General features: G+C 51.2%; 1 protein-coding gene and 1 long non-coding RNA gene across 2 annotated transcripts in view; one reads left to right on the forward strand and one right to left on the reverse strand.

Moving 5' to 3' along the window:
• Positions 1 to 316: 316 nt before the first annotated feature.
• On the forward strand, positions 317 to 8,357 carry LOC115274947. Its single transcript, XR_003901340.1, has 3 exons — positions 317 to 460; positions 2,997 to 3,063; positions 7,762 to 8,357. It is a non-coding gene; the product is annotated as an uncharacterized LOC115274947 (long non-coding RNA).
• The window catches only part of SLC13A3 (solute carrier family 13 member 3), a 71,724-nt gene continuing 57,029 nt past the window's right edge, over positions 4,716 to 19,410 (reverse strand). Inside the window, exons 11-13 of the mRNA XM_029918493.1 lie at positions 12,711 to 12,872; positions 9,281 to 9,418; positions 4,716 to 6,417 (exon numbers count right to left, since the gene is read on the reverse strand). Of these exons, the coding sequence (XP_029774353.1) occupies positions 6,241 to 6,417; positions 9,281 to 9,418; positions 12,711 to 12,872 (477 nt within the window). The 3' untranslated portion in view covers positions 4,716 to 6,240. The remainder of the gene's footprint in view (positions 6,418 to 9,280; positions 9,419 to 12,710; positions 12,873 to 19,410) is intronic.

The following is a 19,410-nucleotide window of genomic DNA, read 5'->3' on the forward strand; positions in this document are numbered from 1 at the left end:
CCTGGGCCGGGAGCAATAGATCTACCCTTGAATGCCAGCTTTGCAACTTACTGTGCTGTGTGACCTTGGACAAGACACTGTCCTTCTCTGAACTTGCATGGACTCTGCTATTGTGAGAATTCTACTACCTACTCTCAGGATTCTTTGAGGATTCAGTGATAATGTACGTAGAACCCCCAGGACATAACAGAGAAATACTCCTCCCTGCTTTCCCCGACCTGGGCTGACAGCTTGGCCTAAGGGAGCCCCAGGCCGCTCAGACCTCATTGATTATAAGGGCCTTTGTGATGCCCACAGGCCAGACCCCTGGCCTGGGCCCAGGAAACTCCAGGGCACTGGGCTGGTCCGAGGGGAGCTGTCCTAGAAAACACCAGCATTTGCCCAGTTTCTATGCCAGGGCCGGGGAGCTGATTGGTAAAGGGCCATATCGGTCATTTCCCCAAAAGCCTCCCATGAATGTGTAAGATTTGGGGGTTTGGTGGCATGGGGGCGGCGAGGGAAGGGGCAGAAATATTTTTGGCTTTTCTTACACATGTAGGCAGTCATTTCTGCCCATGTAAAGCTGGCCTGGCTCCAAATCCTCCTTCCGGAAGGTCTTTGGAATCACCATAAATAGAATCCTCTTTGTGGAGGGGAAATTCTGGGTGGAAGATTCAGAACCATAAGACAGAACAGGAAGAGGAAGTGGTGAGCCTTCAAGATCTAGAATCAGAATCAGAAGTCCATAGAACATGGGAGTCGTTGAATTTTACAGCCTGAGGCATAGAACAATGCCACCAGGCCCTTGGTCTGAGAATGGGTGTGGGGGGGGAGTTGCTAACATGGTACCAAATAGACAATACTATCCCGCAGAAACAGAATGCGTGCCGTGTATATAATTAGACGGTTTTCTAGTAGCCACATAAAAAAGTGAAATTTATTTTAATCAAATGTTTTATTCAGCCTAATCTATATCTCCCAAACATTATCCCCTCAAAAAGCAATCAATATAACATTTATTAAGGGGATATATTATCTTCATTTTTTGTACTCTGTTTTTATTTTTTAATTTTTTAAAAAATGTTTATTTATTTTTGAGACAGAGACAGAGAGCGAGCAGGGGAGGGGCAGAGAGAGGGAGACACAGATTTCGAAGCAGGCTCCAGGCTCCGAGCTGTCAGCACAGAGCTTGACACGGGGCTTGAGCCCACAAACCGCAAGATCATGACCTGAGCCAAAGTCAGATACCTGACCAACTGAGCCACCCAGGTGCCCCTGTACTCCGTTTTTAAAACCTGTGCTTTTATTTTATTTTTTTAATTTTAAAACAATGTTTATTTTTGAAAGAGAGAGAGAGAGCGAACAAGTTGGGGAGGGGCAGAGAAAGAGAGAGAAAGAGACACAGAATCCAAAGCAGGCTCCAGGCTCTGTGCTGACAGTAGTGAGCCTGATGTGGGGCTCGAACATACGAACTGGGAGATCATGCCCTGAGCCGAATTCGGAATTTAACCGACTAAGCCACCCAGTTGTCCCTAAAAACCTGTGTTTTTAAAATGAAGAGAGTAAGCATAAGACATTAAGGAGGGGTGGGAACTGGCAAACTCGAGAATTTACCCTTCAATTTGAATTCTCCCACCTCCACTACCCCACTCCAAACTACTATTGCCGGGTAGCAACAGGGTCCCATGTTGCCAAACCTTCTGGTATTTTTTTTATCAAGAGTAGCACAAACCTAGGTTTTAATGTGACATTTTCTGAGCTTAAAACATCCGCAATCCACTAGGAGTTTAAAACTCATGAGAGGGGACAAGAAACCCTGTGTGGGCTGGAGGCAGACCAGGGACCGCTAGATTATAAGCTCTGATTCGGTCTAAGCCTCCCACGCCACCTTCTCTCAGTTTACCCCTCCCGACAGTCTCCACTCTTCCCCTCCCTGCCCTGATCCCTGGAGTTTGACCTGGGTGGACTGCCGCCTAGGGCTCTCCTGCTCTCCTGCATTCTGGCTTCTGTGGGTGTGACGGTGAGCTTTGTGTCCTCAGGCTGGGCCACAGCATCCAGCAATTTGGTCAGACATGATGCTGGATGTTTCTGTGAGGGTGTTTTTGGATGAGATTTACATTCAGATCAATGGAGTTTGAGGAAATCAGATTACCCCCTCCTAATGTGGTGGGCTTCGTCTGATCAGTTGAAGGTCTGACTGGAACAAAAGACTGACTTCCTCTGAGCAAGAGGGAATTCTGCCAGCAGATTGCCTCTGGACACTTCCCTGGTTACACATATAGATGCACGTATATGCATCCTGTTGGCTCTGTTTCTCTGGAGAACTCTGATGCAGTCGGGTTTGGTCATGGGGAGCACCAGGGGGAGAGCTGAGGGTGGGTGAAGAGAAAGATCCAAGGCAGTTTCCGCCTTTTCAGAGTCATCTAGGGCTGTCTGTGTCCCGGGAACAAAGGAACCAGCCCCCTCGCTCTCCCCCTCCCCCACCACCAAGCATCTGCACTTTCCCTTATGGTTTCCATACCCTCTGTCTACACCTTGTAACAAGACCCATTCCGAGGCTACCCCCAAATTAGTTAGTTTATGTATTTCCTTTTGAAACCCTGACTATGCACTCTTATCTCTCGGATGAGGACACCCACGTCCAAAACATAAAGGACCTCCTCAAGGTCACACGGCATGTAACATGTGTAGAGACAGGAGTCCAAAGAGGCTCACTGGACCCCTCATCCAGGGGCTTTCGTTCATCTCATTTCTCATTTGACATGACGACTTCCATTCTTCTGCCCACCTGCCTCTGAAATTTCTTGATAAACGGACCAGAATATGCCTGGGTCTCTCCAATCCTTCCACGTCCCTGACGTTCATCATTTCTACGCGCTGTTGGGTTTGCCACAGTGTGCCTCCCCGTGTTTTACTTAAGTACCGCCCCCTCCCCCCACGGTGGTCACCCTGTTGGCCTCCAGCTCCTGGGTGCCTCAGACAGCAGTGCCCAAATACCCCCCTCCTCTTCCCTGTAGGAACCGTGGGATGATTGTGCTGGGATACGGACCCGGAAGTAGGAAAACTGGGCCACCGGAAGTGCAGGTACCGAATGCCCCTAATGACTGCTGCGTTGCTCACCAGGCCGCTGGAGGAGCTTCCGGTCTCCCCTGCGGTGCGGGAGGGTGTCTGTTTCCTTCTGTTTCACCGCCGCGTATTGTTCCCTTTCCTAGTGTCCACCCAGTGGATTGGTGTGTTGTTGCATCTTGGCTGAACTTGTATTTATCTGATTGCAAGCAGGCTCAAGCCCCTTTATCAAGCTCTGGCCACCTTGACACCTGGCCACCTGTGCTTCAGAATGGCACAGCAGTATCTCTCTGGGTGCTAGGGTGGAGTCTTCCCGAGAGAGTGGCCAGGGCCCCTCTCTGGACTCGATCCCACTCCTCCCATGAAGGCGTGGGGCCCATTTCCCTCCCCTTGAACCGGCCAACTCTTGGCTTGCTTTGGCCAATAGAATGTGGCAGAATTGAATTCTTAGACTCCCAAGCCCAGCCCTTAATGGGCTGTGTAGCTACTGCTTTTGCCTTCTGAGAAGCCCACCATCAGGTTCAGATGTCTGGGCTAGACTCCTGGGGAAGCCACATGGCCCCTGAGGCTCCGTGGTCATCGTGGACCGTCAAGCTCCTGCTGAGTTCCCGCTGAGTTGTCCTGGCCACGCCTTCTAGAGCAGCCACAAAACCATCCTTGCGGGGCTCTGTCTAAATGCAGACACATATGCCAATCAGTGACTGCGTCCTAGGGCCCAGGTTCTGGGGTGTTTTGTTATGTTGCCACAGTTAACTAAAACACATGTTGTGGTTTGTATCGGTTCTCATGGATGTTTCCAATGACTCTGTACCACCCACTTCCCTCCCATGCCTCCATGAGCACGTGGCTGACTCCTGATGTCGGGCCAATGCCACCTCCTCAGAGAAGACCTCCCTGACCACCCTGGCTGAAGTAGCTTCTGAGTCAGTTGGTCACGTGGTCCAGTTTCATTTTCTTCTTACCCCGTATCATGACCCAGAGTGGTTGGTTTTACTTGTTTGCCTGCCCATTGCTTCTCTCCTCGGCCGGAATGTAAACTCCATGTGCACGGGGACAGTGACAGAGCACATAATCAGGTTTTAAACAAATATTGTTGAATGAATAGATGGAAGAAGGAGTGAGCAAAGAAAGGGACAGAACAGACCTCAAATCAGAGGGCAAGGGTGCTGTCTCATAAATTGCTGGTCTCATAAATGATGGATTCATTTATCGAATATTTATTGAGCACCTATTATGTGCCAGAGCCATTCTAGGTACCAGAGTTATGGCACTCAACAAAATAAAGTTTGTGTTTTTGATAAGTTGATATTCTAGAAAATACACAGCACAGTGTCCTGACTAAATACTACGAAGAAAAATGTAGCAGAGTAAGGGGTTGAGGGCAAGATTTTAGACTAGATGGTGAGTGAAGCTTCTCGAGGAAGGTGACATTTGAGCAGAGACCTGAATAAAGTGAGGAAGTTAGCACATATTTGGAAGCAAAGTGTTCTTGGCAGGGGGAAAGCATGCACAAAGGCCCTGGGGCAGGACAGCTGAAGCATGTGGTTAGAGCGGAGAGGAGAGAGCAGTAAGGAAGTGAAGTCAGGGAGGTCATTTCTGTAGGACCCCCAGCTCAGGACTTTGTGGCTTTAAAGCTTTCTTATGTCCAGAAAGCAAATAACCTCTAGGTCCATTGTTGATTAACAATGTTTATTTCATAGCGTTTTCAATCAGAAGGATTTGAAATTACAATTGATCAGGTTACAAGTCCCATGGGTTTCTCCAGGAGGGCAGCCTCCACCCCTCGTGAGCGGTAACTATGGCTAAATACTCAAGTGCTCACGTGGGAAGAGGCGGAGCCCATTCCCCAACTTGGAGGCCTCTCCTCTCTCCCCACTGCTCCCAGGGAAGCATCCATGACTCACTTGTACTGTACTGAGTTCAGTCTCTGGGTGGTGCCTTCCCAGCCCACGCTGCCTGGAGCAGCTCATCTCTCAGATGCGGAGGAAGGCGGCACAGGAGGCTTCTGCACCCCTTCCTGGCACCTTTGCAGGTGCCAGGCTAATGCTGGGCCACTTGTTTTGCTCCCCGAGTAGCCACAGGGCCGCATACTGTGCCGTTCACTGGGGCCGCCCAGATGCTTCTGCTGGGAACGCATCTTCTCATACAGCTCCTCCGGCTGCCGGCTCTGGGGAAGTCTCCACTGACCCCGTCCGGAGGAGAGGGTTACAGTGTCTTTCCTGCCTGAGAAATTTCACCCCGGCCTCTCATGAGACCCCAGTGTATCTTCTGCCTTTTTTCCCCCCTCATCTCTGAAAAAAATGTGGCCTTGGCTCATTAAACATGCTTAGCCCTTGAGGTGTGGGTGGGGAGGTAAAGACCAGCTGCTGGAACGAGGGGGAGCCAGTGGCCTCAAAGGCCCCTGTGGGGCACACGCACGAGAGTCCTTGCTGCAAGGACCTGGGGCCACATACGAGACATTAGAGCCCAGGCTTGGCCTGACCCCAGACTCAGGGTCAGACTGACTGATTAACAGGAAAATCCTAAGCAGCGTGGGTTGAAGTGTCAGCTGGGATTTCTAGAATGCTCCTGGCGCGCTCAGGCACCCAGACGAGCAGCAGGGAGGCTTTGCACGGCCTCCACATTCTCAGGAAGTCATCTGGCCCTCCCCCGTCTCCAGGGATTGGAAATAACCCTGGCTGCTGGGGGTTAGCAATGGTGAAGTTCAAACAACGGGCACAGAATGGGCACGGCCGGCCAGGACACCAGCCACCCGTGCGGCCCCAACAGCCTCTGTGAGGCAGGTGATCTCTAAAGGCGAGATGATCTCTCCAGGGTGTGACGTAGAGAAGGCAGTGGGTGCTGTGAGCTGTGCCCACGCGCATCGAGGGCCCCCCGCCCCAAGTGTATAAGGCAAACGGCGTCCCAGATCGCTGGAGAAGGCTCTCTTACGTCCCAGCCACACAAGTCAGAGATAAAGGAGGCTGTTTCTCCGGCGGCAGATCTGGGAGACATTGTGGGCCCACCTGCATGAAAGAGGAAAGGGTGTCCTAGATAATGAGCCTGTGGACCCAAGCGGACCACTGGCGGTCACCCTTGCTAGCTGCGTACTGGATCACAGAAAAGAACCGCTTGATCGTCCTGTAGGGTCCTAGCAGCAGGTGACGGCAAAGCCTTCTGGGAGGGCCCAGTCCAAAGAGAGTCCCGGAGGGGGACTCAAAGGGTCCGAAATGTGTCGTTGGCCGAGGCAGATGGCAGTGATGTGATGTTGGTGGAGTGGATGTCGGCCCAATCCGGGAAGGTGCCCAGCTGGAAGATGGTCTGTGCCCACGTGTTCATGGCCACGCTGAGCAGCAGGATGCCCATCAGGTTCATCAGGAGGCCTGTCCGCACCTGAAACAGAGCCCAGACTAAGGGAGGAGTCCACTCAGGGCCCATTGTACAGATGGGAAAACCCACACTCCGAGTCAGGGAGCTCATTCGCTCAAGGCCTGCCAGCCAGGAAACCTCGCTCACAAATCGAGACCAGTGGATGCCCAAGACCTCTCTGTCTTTACACGACTCTAGGCTGTCCCTCAAAGAGCCACAGATGTCCCCAGCCCTCGAGTGGTTTCTAGTGCCGGCTACTGTGTCGTGCAGATGTGCCGTTTAACCCTGAAAGCAGGTGCTAATCATTATTATTTCCACTTTACAGAAGATGAAACTGAGGCTCCGAGAAGTTGGCTGACCTGTGTCACACAGCTTGAAAACAATCCAGTCTGATCAGTAAAACACACACACACACACACACACACACACACACACACACACACTACATGTCTACTGAAGGCTGTACTTCCTTGTTGTGAAGGTTTGTCTGATGGAAGTTTTGACCTTTTTAAGCAGCTAGAACAAGCCTGCCCATGTACTCCTTCCCAACCTCCGGAGGCATTGAGTCCAACCCGGGGCTGAAAATTCCTGTTTCTCATTGGGGTTTTCCGGTTGTTGCATCTTAGGCTTGCCCTGCTGTGAACTACACAGTGAGCCAGTAACTTTCTTTCCAATCCCTTTTGGACCCTCGTCCTCAAAGAGAAAGCCTCCCTTAGGTGCTCTTCATGCCCTTAACGCCGTCTCTTCCTCACCAATGGCCCTCTTTGATGAGGAGCGGTCCAGAACCTTCTCCCGGCAATTGCTCTCAGCGCGAATGCAATTATTTTGCTGTTTTGGGTCTGCATTTATTTTTAGACATCCCTTCCGTAGCAGACCATTCCAGTTTTCCATGCACAGATTTTGCATCAGAAACTCTTCTTTTCAAACACTCTTATTGAAATTATTTTAAGAACGTAAGCTGATTGAGTAAAATTGTTAAATAAATGTTGCCACAGTAAATAAATATTGGTTTGTGGAAAGGGCCATCCAGTCGGGAAGGGCATGAGCCAAATGACAAGGTCGAACTGTGCTGTGCTATCTTGCTTCTGCTCTTGCGGGGGTGGGGGTGGGGGTCTGCAAACCCTGGCAACTTTGGAGGATGGGAAGGGGACAGGTCTAAGCTTTGGGGCAACCAGGAGGAGGGCTGGGCTCCTGGGAGCCTGCCTCAAAATGCCTGCTCAGTCCCGCATTCGCTACCGCAACTACATACATTATCACGGTCAGGGCCTCTGTGGGCCCCTCGGCATCTCTCTGTCACTCTCCATGGCTCTGGGCAAGCCCCTACCTCTTGGAGCCTGTCCATTTCTCTCACTGTCTCTTTGTTCCCAGGATGGGCGTTCTATCTCCACTTGTACCTTCCCGCGCCTTCCCCAAGCTGCCCCGCTCTCCACACTCGCCCCCGCCCCCAGCGATCCCCTCCACTGGCGGCCAAAGCCATCTCCGAAAGGCACAAGTCAAATCACATCGCTGTGACACAGGACAGCTGAACAGACTCCATTTTAGAAAGGCTCCGTCTCTGCTGTGTTTCTGCTAGAAAGCACGTTCCAGATTCTGCCTTTGAATAAGCCAGGAAGCTCTGTTCCCAGTCGAGGGGGACGCAAGAAAGTGAATCATTCTCTGAGTTTTGTCCTAGACCCCAAACACCTGATAACACCCAAGGACCAGGTCCCAGACATGCCAGGACCTCGGCTCCAAGCTTCAGCTGACTGGCATCGAGACACCCCTATCTTCAGTGGTTCAACAAATAACACCTGTCGCTCACTTGACTCTTTACTTGGACCCTAGTGGATTCTTAAAGGAACACATACATTCCCTAAACTCTTCTCCAGTATCAACCTCTAACCCTGAGCAACGACGAGACTCCGTCTTCTCTCCTCTCTGAGGGTCTCCCGGGCACTCTGTCCGCTATTCTCTGTCACTCACACTCTTCAATAAACTGTTTTCACTCTCTCTGGCTCACGTTTGATTTCTGTCCTGCGTGAAGCCAGGGATCCTTTTGGCTGGTCCTGTGGGACCTTCCTCTGGGCTCTGGGACCCAGCCTGCCTGCATCGATTGCCCTGCTTAAGTCCCTCTAAAGTCCCCCCACTGGGCACTGAATAATATCCCAAGTCTGTGCCCTGCATGGTGTCCATCCCCACCCCCACCCCCACCCCGGGCCTCTGGCCTCATCTTCCCAAGTCCAGGCACACCAGCCTCCTCCTTCTCTCGGTTTGCTCTGTGACCTCTTTCTGTCTCTCACACCCTCTGTCTCTTGTACACCCCCTGTTCTCTATCCCGCCCCCCCTCCTCGCTGATGCTGCCCAGGTATCTGTGCCTAGAGAGCCTGTACTGGGAATACCGTCCTTTCCAGTGGGTTTGCTCCGGATTTGCATTCCCTGAGTGCTCCTGGCAGCCAGTGCAGGGGATGTGCCAGGGGAGGCAGAGGGAGGGAGAGAGGGTTCAGCAGGGGAGTGAGGGGAGAGGAGACACCCTGGTGGGTCTCCCCACTGCTGCTACCCCCTTCTGCCTCGCCCGCAGGGTGCAGCCTGCTGTTCCTCTCTCCTAAAGACTCCGGGCACAGAGCAGTGGGCGGAACACATAAGAAAAGAGAGCAGCGCCCGGAAAGAGGAGGAAGTCCCTGTCCCCGAGGCCGACTCTGGACAGTCATTGCAAAGGCCTAGTTTCCTGAAATTGTCGAAGCGTAAGGTGGATACTCCTGGTCCCGCTCCGAATGGCTTATTCAGAGACAGGGGGCTGGTGAAGTGGGAGTAGGGGTCCCGCCCAGACGTCTTGCCCAGCACCTGCCGTCCACCCCCCACCCCTAACCACCCCTGTCACAGGCCTCTGTTGGGACATGCCAGGACTCACCATGTCTTTGACCAGCAAGTGTCCAGAGGCGAAGGCAATCGAGTTGGGGGGCGTCGAGACCGGGAGCATGAAGGCGTAGGAGCAGCCGACCGTGCCGGGGATCATCAAGTAGAGGGGGTGCACTCTCAGGCGGATGGCCTGGGCCGGGGCAGGGGTGGTGACCACGACGGGGAAACACAGAGAAGGGACAGCAACAGATGGAGATGGTTGAAGGCCACAACAGATAAGACACAGAAAGAGACGCATAGACAGAGATGCATAGACAGAGACACATGGACAGAGATCCATAGACAGAGATGCATAGAGACGCATAGGCAGAGACACACAGAAATGCATAGACAGAGATGCATAGAGATGCACAGAGACACATAGACAGAGAAGATAGAGATGCATAGATAGAGATGCATAGACAGAGATGCACAGAGACACATAGATAGAGACACATAGACAGAGATGCATAGACAGTGATTGGCACAGACCAATGGCAGCAGATGAGAAGACAGGTTTAGGGATACATAAAAAGAAATCCAGCCCAACACGCAGATCCACACATGAACAGAGAGACAGACAAGGAGAGAGCCCAGATCAAAGGACACAGGGAGAAGACATTCGTTAGGTTAGTGACATCCTGGGGTCACATTGCATGTTCACTGGCGAGTCTGGGCTGGGGGGTGAATCTAGGACGCACCTGCCCCAGCCTGAGGGTGCGCCATCCTACCCGGAGGACCTGCTAAACCGCAGCATGCCGACCCCGCTTCACCCAGAGTTTCTGATTCAGCAGGTCTGGGGTGGCCCCAAGAGCCTGCGTCATTAACGAGTTCCCAGCTGCTGCTGACGCTGTGGGTCCAGAGAACCGTGGCTCTAAAATCACAAGTCCCAGGGGTGCCTGGGTGGCTCAGTGGGCTGAGGGTCTGACTCTTGGTTTTGGCTCAGGTCGTGATCTCACAGTTTGTGAGATCAAGCCCTGAGTCAGGCTCTGCACTGACAGTGTGGAGCCTGCTTGGGATTCTCTCTAAATAAATAAATAAACATTAAACATTTTTTAAACATAGTAAAATAAAATCACAAGTCCCCTGCCTGCTCCTTCCCTCAGCCAAACGGTCCACACAGCAGGTCCCTGGGCACCTCTACTTGGGGCCTCACCAGATTTCAGGGACACAGAGCTTGGGATAGCATCTGTTGATTAGCATTTCCCAACTTCTGAGACTGTGTGAATCCAATGTATCTGTGTGTTGGCCTCCCTCAGTTCAACCTCCCCCAAATGACGTGTTCATCTACAGTTCATGTTGGCTTCTTCTCTCCTATTGTACATAAGATAGGATATTTTTGGCTGCTCTAGCGAATTTTCATAACCCAAGGCATAGAACTTTTCTCAGAAAGTGCTAAATTCTTCTCAGGAAGTGCTAAATGCACCCCCTTACATGTAAAACGTTTGGGTTTTGATGAGAAGCAACATTTAGAAGACTGTGTTATTTGCTAGCGTCTTCTCCAGCAGAAGTTGGACCTGGCTGGGTCCCTGCTTCTCCTCCCCCTTCAGCCCGTAATGCCCCCACCGCTCCCAATCATCTGCTCCCTCGGATCCTGGGGAAGGGTGTGATTAAGTCCAATCACATTCGGCAAGGTTCCGGGACCCCCTCCCCACACTCCTGGGGAGCGTAAAAAGGCGCACCCATCTTGGAGGGCAATTTGCCCACATCTAACAAAAATATACACGCACATGCTCTCCATCCAGGGATCTCATCTAGGAGTGTATCTGGATGGACTCAGAGAAGGAAAGGTCCGGAAGCATTGCTGGGTCACAGTAAAGGCTGGACGCAAAACTACGTGCCCATCACTAGAGATCAGAAATAAACGCACTGGTAACAGAATATTCTCTATTCCCGGAAACAGGATAAAGTACATCTCCGTGTGCTAATGCAGGTGTGGACTCCATTACAAATTGAAATAAGCCGACAAAAGCCAAAAATACAGCGACTCAGATAGGTGTCCCTGGTAGATCACTGTCCGCATACAAAGTGTGTAGTTCACAACACTGATTTAATCTAATCAATTCTGGATTCCATGGAGATCATCATGTGGCAAAGTCTTCTCTAATCTATTTGAATACAGAACCAAGCTAATCGTTTCTAATGCTAATCCGTTTTGAGGGGTTTTTTTTTTGTTTTCGTTTTTGTTTTTTTTGAGAGACAGAGAGGCTGTGCGAGCAGGGGAGGGTCAGAGAGAGAGGGAGACCTAGAATCCGAAGCAGGCTCCAGGCTCTGAGCTGTCAGCACAGAGCCCAAACACGGGGCTCGAACCCACGGACCGTGAGATCATGACCTGAGCCGAAGCTGGATGCTTAACCTACTGAACCACCCAGGTGCCCCAGTTTTGAAATTCCTAATATACACTGTTTGATTGTGATGAATTGTTCTTTCTGTAGGATCTCAGATTTGTTTTGCTATTTGCATCTGTTTACACCTGAGATTGAGTTATGTTTCCTGCCCCCTCCCCCATGCCCCCGCTGTCCTTTGGTTTTAGTGTCTGGGTTTTGCTAACCTTATTCCTGGGTTGAATGGCTTTCTCGATCTTTCTGTGCTCTGAAATCGTCTGAATAAGGTGGGAGCTATCTGCCCTTTGAAGGTTTGCTAGCTCTCACCTAGCTAATCGTCTGAGGGCTGGCTAGTCATTTTTAGGGTGTTGGTTCTCAGTTGGGGATGGTTTTGTCCCCCACCTCTGACCAGGGGACATGTGGCAATGTCTGGAGACATTTTTGATTGTCATGATTTAGGGGATGCGACTGGCTGGCACCTAGCGAGTGGCGGCCAGGGATGTCGCTGAACACCCCACCGTGTCCAGGACCCCCACCACAGGCAGTTCTTCGGCCCCCATGGCAGCAGTGCTGAGAAACCCTTCTTTAGAGGGAGGTTAGAACTTTGTCTGCCATTAGAATCTCTCCTGTGGTTATTTGTCTACTGAGATTTTCTGTCTCATCTCAATCCACATTTGACAATTTCTATTTCCCTAGAAAACTCTCCAAAGGAAGAAATTTGGTGCACGTTGGAAAATATTTACTCTGTATTTCTTAAAGAAAAAAAAATCAGTACTAAAAAAAAAACCAATCAGGGGCTCAGTTGGTGAAGTGTCTGACTTCAGCTCAGGTCATGATCTCACGGTCTGTGAGTTCAAGCCCCGCGTTGGGCTCTGTGCTGACGGCTCAGAGCCTGGAGCCTGTTTTCAAATTCTGTGTCTCCCTCTCTCTCTGCCCCTCCCACCTCACGCTCTGTCTTCTTTCAAAAAATACATAAAAAACATTTTTAAAAAAACATTAAGAAATCAAGGTCTAACACATTCATGCATTTTGGAAGCGGGCAGTGCCACCTGCAGCTCCCGGTGGCAGGGGAGAGATTTCGGAAGCCCTCCCCCCGACTCCCCTCCCCAGGACTCTCACCAGCTCCGCCAGGACGGGCAGGAAGATGATGATAGTGGCCGTGTTGCTGGCGAACTCGGTGAAGAAGGCGATGACGACAGTGATGAGCAGCACGGCCAGCGCCGGCGGCACGTTCTCCAGAGGGTGCAGCTGCCCGCCGATCCACGCCGACAGCCCGGACTCCTGCAGGGGTGAGGGCACCGGTTCACAGCCTGCCCGGCTCCAGCTGCTGCCCCCGGGGGCTGGGCCCGGGAAGGAGGTTAGGATGGGCCACAACGGTGACAGCGGTGACCACTATGCCCCTTCACGGACGGGGAGAATAGTGAGGTTCGGAGAGGGTGAGTGACACATCCAAGGCCACACATTTGAGCCAACCGGCATTGGCTTCTCAGCTTCTGATGCTTCTTTTTAATGTTTATTTATTTTTGAGAGCGTGAGCAGGGGAGGGGCAGAGAGACAGGGAGTCACAGAATCCGAAGCAGCCTCCAGGCTCCGAGCTGTCGGCCCAGAGCCTGATGCGGGGCTTGAACCCACGACCTGTGAGATCAGGACCTGAGCTGAAGTCGGACGCTTGACTGACGGAGCCCCCCAGAGGCCCCTAGCTTCCCTGCTTCTTCAGTTGCTCTCTACTCCAACTCCATAGGCCCTGGACCCAAACCCCTGGATCCCCAAATAATCCATTAGGCTCTAGCACCCCTAAGCTCCAACTTGAGTGGGAGGGGGAAACTGGAGGCTCTGTGGATGGTTACTAATAACAAAAATATTAACACACCACGAAATATTCATTATTAATCTTATAAATAATATTACAAGATATACTATTATAATATATAGCACATGTATCAGATACGTATTAAATACAACACTATCAACACGATGATCAGTAATACAGATTTCTGTGATTAACGATCAGGACAATTGTTACAATGATCACACAACTCTGTACTGTTACTCACTATCGTAACAATCATCATCACTAAGGCTTTACATGTTTCGGGGCGCTGGCACGCGTGACCTCCTCGACCCCTCCCAGCCATCCTGGACGGGACAGTGGACCCTGCATTATGGAGGAGGAAACGGAGCCTGCCAAAGTTTCTGTGGCTTGCTCGCTGGCTCCCAAAGTAACGACTGAGATGTAGTTCACGTTCAGGGCCATGTTTTCTGCCAGGTGGCAGGGTCCTGCAAAGCTCCCTGTCACTTGGGCACCGCCCTCTGGACCCGCCCATCTGTCACCCCCTCTTACTGAAAGGTAATGCCCAGAGCTGGTGACAGCCCTCCAGGCCAGAGAAGGGACGGCTTAGATTGTCCCCTCCCTGGCTCCGGACTCTATCCTGTCATCAGTGCTACGGAACTATCTCTGTGCTCTCTTGCTGACTTCTCCAGGATTCACTCTACTTTAGGAATAGTCAAATATTTAATCAAGTGAGTTTACCATAGAGAGCCCTTTTCACAGCCCAGTACCCTTTGCTACCAACACACTTCGGTTTTTTCAAAGAAACTCTACACATTTCTTTTATGTTTAATAGAAAATTTACTGCTTCTCTAGAACTTAAACTTTCATAATGATTCTAGAACACAGCATACTTTTTTTTTTTTTAGTTTTTGAATGTTTAGTTTTGAGAGAGAGAGAGAGACAGAGCGTGAGCAGGAGAGAGGCAGAGAGAGAGGGAGACACAGAATCCCAGACAGGCTCCAGACTCTGAGCTGTCAGCACAGAGCCTGACGTGGGGCTCAAACTCATGAACCACGAGATCATGAACTGAGCCGAAGCTGGACGCTCAACTGATTGAGCCACCCAGGTGCCCCATGTTTTTACATAAATAAAATACTAAATAAAATTCTTGTCCCCAGAATTTGACTTAAAAGTTATCTTCAAGGAACGAATAATAAATGCTTAAAGATATGTTTTTCTAGAAGAGACTCTGTAAAATTGACACCCTTCTTTTACATCTGTACATCGGCCCTGTTTGATAGCCCAGAAATTACGGTGAGTGGCAGAGTCAAGGCCCCAGCCCTCCCCCAGCCTGGGGAACCCTGCAAGGAAAAAATGGGGCCACTGGTTTTTCCCAGAGGCCACTCCTAAGAGACTAATGACTGTGGGCACAATTTAGTGGAGAGAGGCTGGAGAGAGGGAATATTAATGACTTGGATGAATGAGAAGCCAAAAGCTTCCCAGTGTCTGGGCCTCTGGGTGGCGGGCTTCCAGCCAAGGTCTCAGCCCCTACGGGCCCTTGGCTCAGCTGCAACCAGGAGGTCCCACAGAGGCAGCGGCAGAACCCCTGCTGCCTGGGGGTCTCTTGGGGACTTCAAAGGGCTTCACCTGCCCTTTCTCAATCCTTTGAGTATCGAAGCTCTGTTTCCTTGGAAACACGCAGCCCCATGGGGTCCCAGGGGGACCCCATGCAACAAACAAGGTTGGAGGCTGTGCGGCCAGAGGATGAGGGGGAAGGGCTCTGGAATCACATATAGCTTGTTCCCCACCTTGATCCCTTTTAGCTGTGTTGTCCTGAGCAAGCATCTCAAGCTCTCTGTGCCTTAATTTTTTTTTTTTTAAACCTGTAAACGAGGGTGTAACATTGCCTGTCCCAGAAGGTGACTGTTGGGAGAAAAGGGGCTACTCTGTAGAGCACTTGGAGCATGTCTGGGTACCTGGTGGGGGCCCCACACACGCCAGCTGTCATTCGTGGCTTCAAGTCACGAGGGGAAACACTCAGAAATTGCCCAGTCCTGTGGTTGTCAAACTGTGTTCCATTTGGCCCACAAAGGTGTCAAGAGGTGCCTGAGGCCATGTTGCAGGATGGGAAGGGAGAGGCTAGACATTCTTTAAGAGCCTCATAAAACACACTAGGCTCAGCTGCGTGAATACAACTCTGTAGAATAATTCCTAGGGAGAGAGAACCAGTGAACTGGATTCAAGGAAAGGAAAAAGAGAAGGCTTCATGCACTTATGGGACCATTCAGACCACTGTTCTGGTCACAAGCTGTGTGATGTCAGGCACGTTGATGAACATCTCTGTTCCTTGCTTTCTTCAAGGAGTTGTGGTAAGGATTAGATAAAGACATGCAAAAAAAAAAAAAAAAGACATGCAAAACACAGTTCCTCTACATAGTAAGCACTGGATGTGATTCGTTACTATTTATTTAATTTAACAAGCCCTTAATGTGGAGTGTACTCTGTGCTAGGCACACTTCTAAAGACTTGGCTAATATTATCTCATTCAATCCCCATAACCACTCCATGAAGTAAGTGGTATAATTATCTCCATTTTATGGCTGAAGAAACTGAGGCACAGGGAGGTGGTAATTTGCCTGAATAAGTGAAATAATTTGCCCTAGGGTTGGGATTTTGAGCTTAGACTCTAGGGCTTACTTCAATAGGCTATTTCTCCAATAAAATGATAATGCCTGTCATCATCATTATCCTCATAATCACCACCATCATCACCATCACCAATCTCATTATCACCTTCACCATCACCACCACAACCATCATCATCATCCTCACCATCACTGATCTTATTGTCACCACCATCATCACCATCACCATCACCATCACCACAATCATCATCGACGTGACTCGCCAGCAGAAAATTAAGGATAAGGAGAACGTGCACGTTTCCGCTTGCCCACAGGGTTTGCTCCCTTCTGACTTACTCTCAAGCTCCTATCACCTCAATATATTTGTAGATTAATTTATTTTGATAGAGATTAAATGAGATATGCTTAAAGGGGCCAGAAGAAGACCAATTTTTCAATCCACCAGGCAGTAAAGCTGTATTCACAATACAAGCACTAAGGTTGAAGGCGGCCCTGGTTGGGGCACCTGGTACGCTTCAGCCCCGTGCCCTTTCCACACGTCACATCAGCAGGGCTCCAAGCAGCCCCTCTCACAGGTCACGTCCAGCAGATATTTAGTGAGCATGTTCTGTACCAGGACGCTTCTAGATGCCGGAGCAGTAGTGAAGAAGACATATCTGATCCCTGCCCTCATGGCGCTTACATTCTAGTAAGAGAGACACCAACCCAGCACATGAACAGGATAATGTGGGGGAGGGGAGAGGAAGGAAATCAGTGGGGTGATAATAGGAAGAGGATTGTAGAGGAGGCTACTTTAGATATAGTGCTGGGGGGGGGCTCTGAATTGGTGACCTTGGAAATGACCCAAAGGGCCAGGACTCAGAGATCTCAGGGAAGAGCATTAGGCAGAAAGAAAGCAGATGCAAAGGTCCAAGGGTACAAATGAGTCTAGTGTTGCTGAGGAACATGAAGGGCCAGTGGGATTGGAGGGGAGCCATCAGGGGCCAGAGCAGGAGCCGACAACAGGGAGGCAGACAGGGGCCGGGCCGTGCTGGGCCCTGTGTGTAGGCCAAGGAAGCGTCTAAATAAAAACAGGGAGCCGTGGGCAGTTTTACAGCAGTAAAGTGCAGTGTGGACCTGAAGCAGATTTAACCGGGATCCGCTGTCAGCCCTTCTGTACCAGCACTTGGGCGCCCCCACCCCCAGGCTCACCCTGGACCCCCTCCGAGGACCTGTAAGCCCCAGGAGGCCTGGCTGTGGCCTGGAGAGGGCACTGGGCAGGAGCCAAGAAGCAAGCTGTGCCATAAGCGCTGCAGTCCCTCCTCGGGCAGAGGCCGCGCTGGCCTGGGAGGGGACAGTACCAGCCGGGGTTGGAAGAAACTGCCACACAAAGGCTTTGTTGGACAGAAAGCCTGGTGGCTGCCCGGAGCTGAGCCAGGAGCCAGACTGACCTCCCAGGGCAGCCAGCGGCCCCGTGGCCCAGCCCCCACTGGGAGCCGGGGCTTTTCCCAGCACCTCCCAGGCTCAGAGAGGCCTCTGGGGCAGAGATGACCTCAGGGTCAGGCAAGGTTCATGTCCCCTTGATAAATGGTGCCATTCCCACCGAGCTGCTCAGGCAAGAACTTCCGTGTCACCCATGACTCTGTTTCCCCTTTTCTCCCACATTCAATGATCATAACCAACTAAGTTCTCCATAGGCATCGACCCATTTAAAAATTGTAACAAGTCTGCGGCACGGCCCCATTATTATTCCCATTCTACAGATGAGGAAATTGAAACACACAGCTGAGGTCCAAGACCTGCAACCCCACATTTCCCATTGCATGGCATGGCCTCTTTGGGACCCAGATAACATGCCACTTCCTCTGGGAAGCCCTCCCTGATGCATCCCCAGTAGGAGGCTGTACTGACAAAAGTCAAGACAGGAGTGCAATTCCCAGCTATGCTACCTACGAGCTGTGTTACCTAGGATCGGTTGATTAACCTCTCTGGTCCTCAGGATTCCTAAAACGAAGACAAAAACAGTACTTTTGCACAACCGTCCATTTGCCCCTTTTGAAGTCTATACTATTGTATTTGTGTGTGTTATTTGTTGGGGCAAAAATGAGTAAAATAAAAATATGTGTCATAAAAAGGAGACCTTGAATGTGCCGCTCAGCTGACCGTCAACCTGGTGGGTGCCGCGGTGCGATGGTTTGCACCCCGGACTCGGGAGGCCCCGGTGCCCCAGGACAGGGACAGCGAGCAGCCGGCGCCTTCACCGTCATCCCCCGATGGGCTGTCTAAGGCCCCAGAGTCATCTTGTTCAAGGTCACGCTCACTCCTGGGGTGGCTCACAGGCGCAGACTGAGGGAGGGATGCTAGGATATGGTCAGGCCGTCTCAGACCAGTTGGGGCGTCGCTGAAGGGCTCCCTGTGGGTCTGCCTCAGGGCTGTGCAGCCCCCTGCCCTCTCCGGCTGCCTTCCTCCCCCTTCCACAGAGGGGCACCCGAGGGCACAAGCTCAGAGCCCTGCTCACTCATCTCCATCTGGGAGTCTGCTCCCGGGAGCACAGCCCACAGCAGCCCTGGAGTGAGGAGCCAGAGAGAGCGCCCGGGGACCTCAGCCAGCAACCCCCGAGTGAGCACTTCCATCCAATTCATAGATGAGAACACGGGCGCCCAGAGAGGTTTAGAAACCTGCCTAAAGCGCCTCAGCGCGGAGTGGAAAAGAGCTGGGATTGGAATCCAGATACTCGGATTCTCAAGCTGAGGCTTCTGACTAGCATAAAACTTATGGATGTCGTACATCGTATCACTGTTTGAAACTGAAAACTGAGATTGAATTAAAGAAACGAAGCAAATAAAACATTAAAAAAAGGGGGGGGGCGCGCCTGGGTGGCTCAGTCAGTCAAGCATCTGAATTCCGCTCAGGTCATGATCTCCCAGTTTGTGAGTTCAAGTCCCGCCTTGGGCTCTGTGCTGACAGCTCAGAGCCTGGAGCCTGCTTCACATTCTGTGTCTCCCTCTCTCTCTGCCCCTCCCCTGCTCTCTCTCTCTCTCTCTCTCAAAAATAAATAAAACATTAAAAAGAAAAAAGGGAAGGAAGCAATCAGAGAGGTAATTTCAGGTTTCCTTCATCTTCATTTCAGATTAACCCTTAACTGGTTGTGGTTTTTAAATGCCTCGGCTTACAAGGAGAGATTTAAGGGTGGGCTGGGGCCAGCATCATGAGCTGGGGGTTCAAATCCCGGCTGCAACAATCTCCTGGGTGCATAGACACAGGCTGGCTGTTTAGCCTCGTGTTACCTCTATCCCCTCATCTGTGAAATGGGGACAAGCAATCGCATCTACTTCAGTGGTGTTGGTGACGGTTAACAGAGGCCTAATCTGCAAAGCGCTTCAAGCAGAACCTGTTCTTGGGAAGTTCTTTGAAACGAGCCATT

Source organism: Suricata suricatta, chromosome 12 (assembly GCF_006229205.1).
Source record: "Suricata suricatta isolate VVHF042 chromosome 12, meerkat_22Aug2017_6uvM2_HiC, whole genome shotgun sequence".
In the NCBI taxonomy this organism is placed as follows: Eukaryota; Metazoa; Chordata; class Mammalia; order Carnivora; family Herpestidae; genus Suricata; species Suricata suricatta.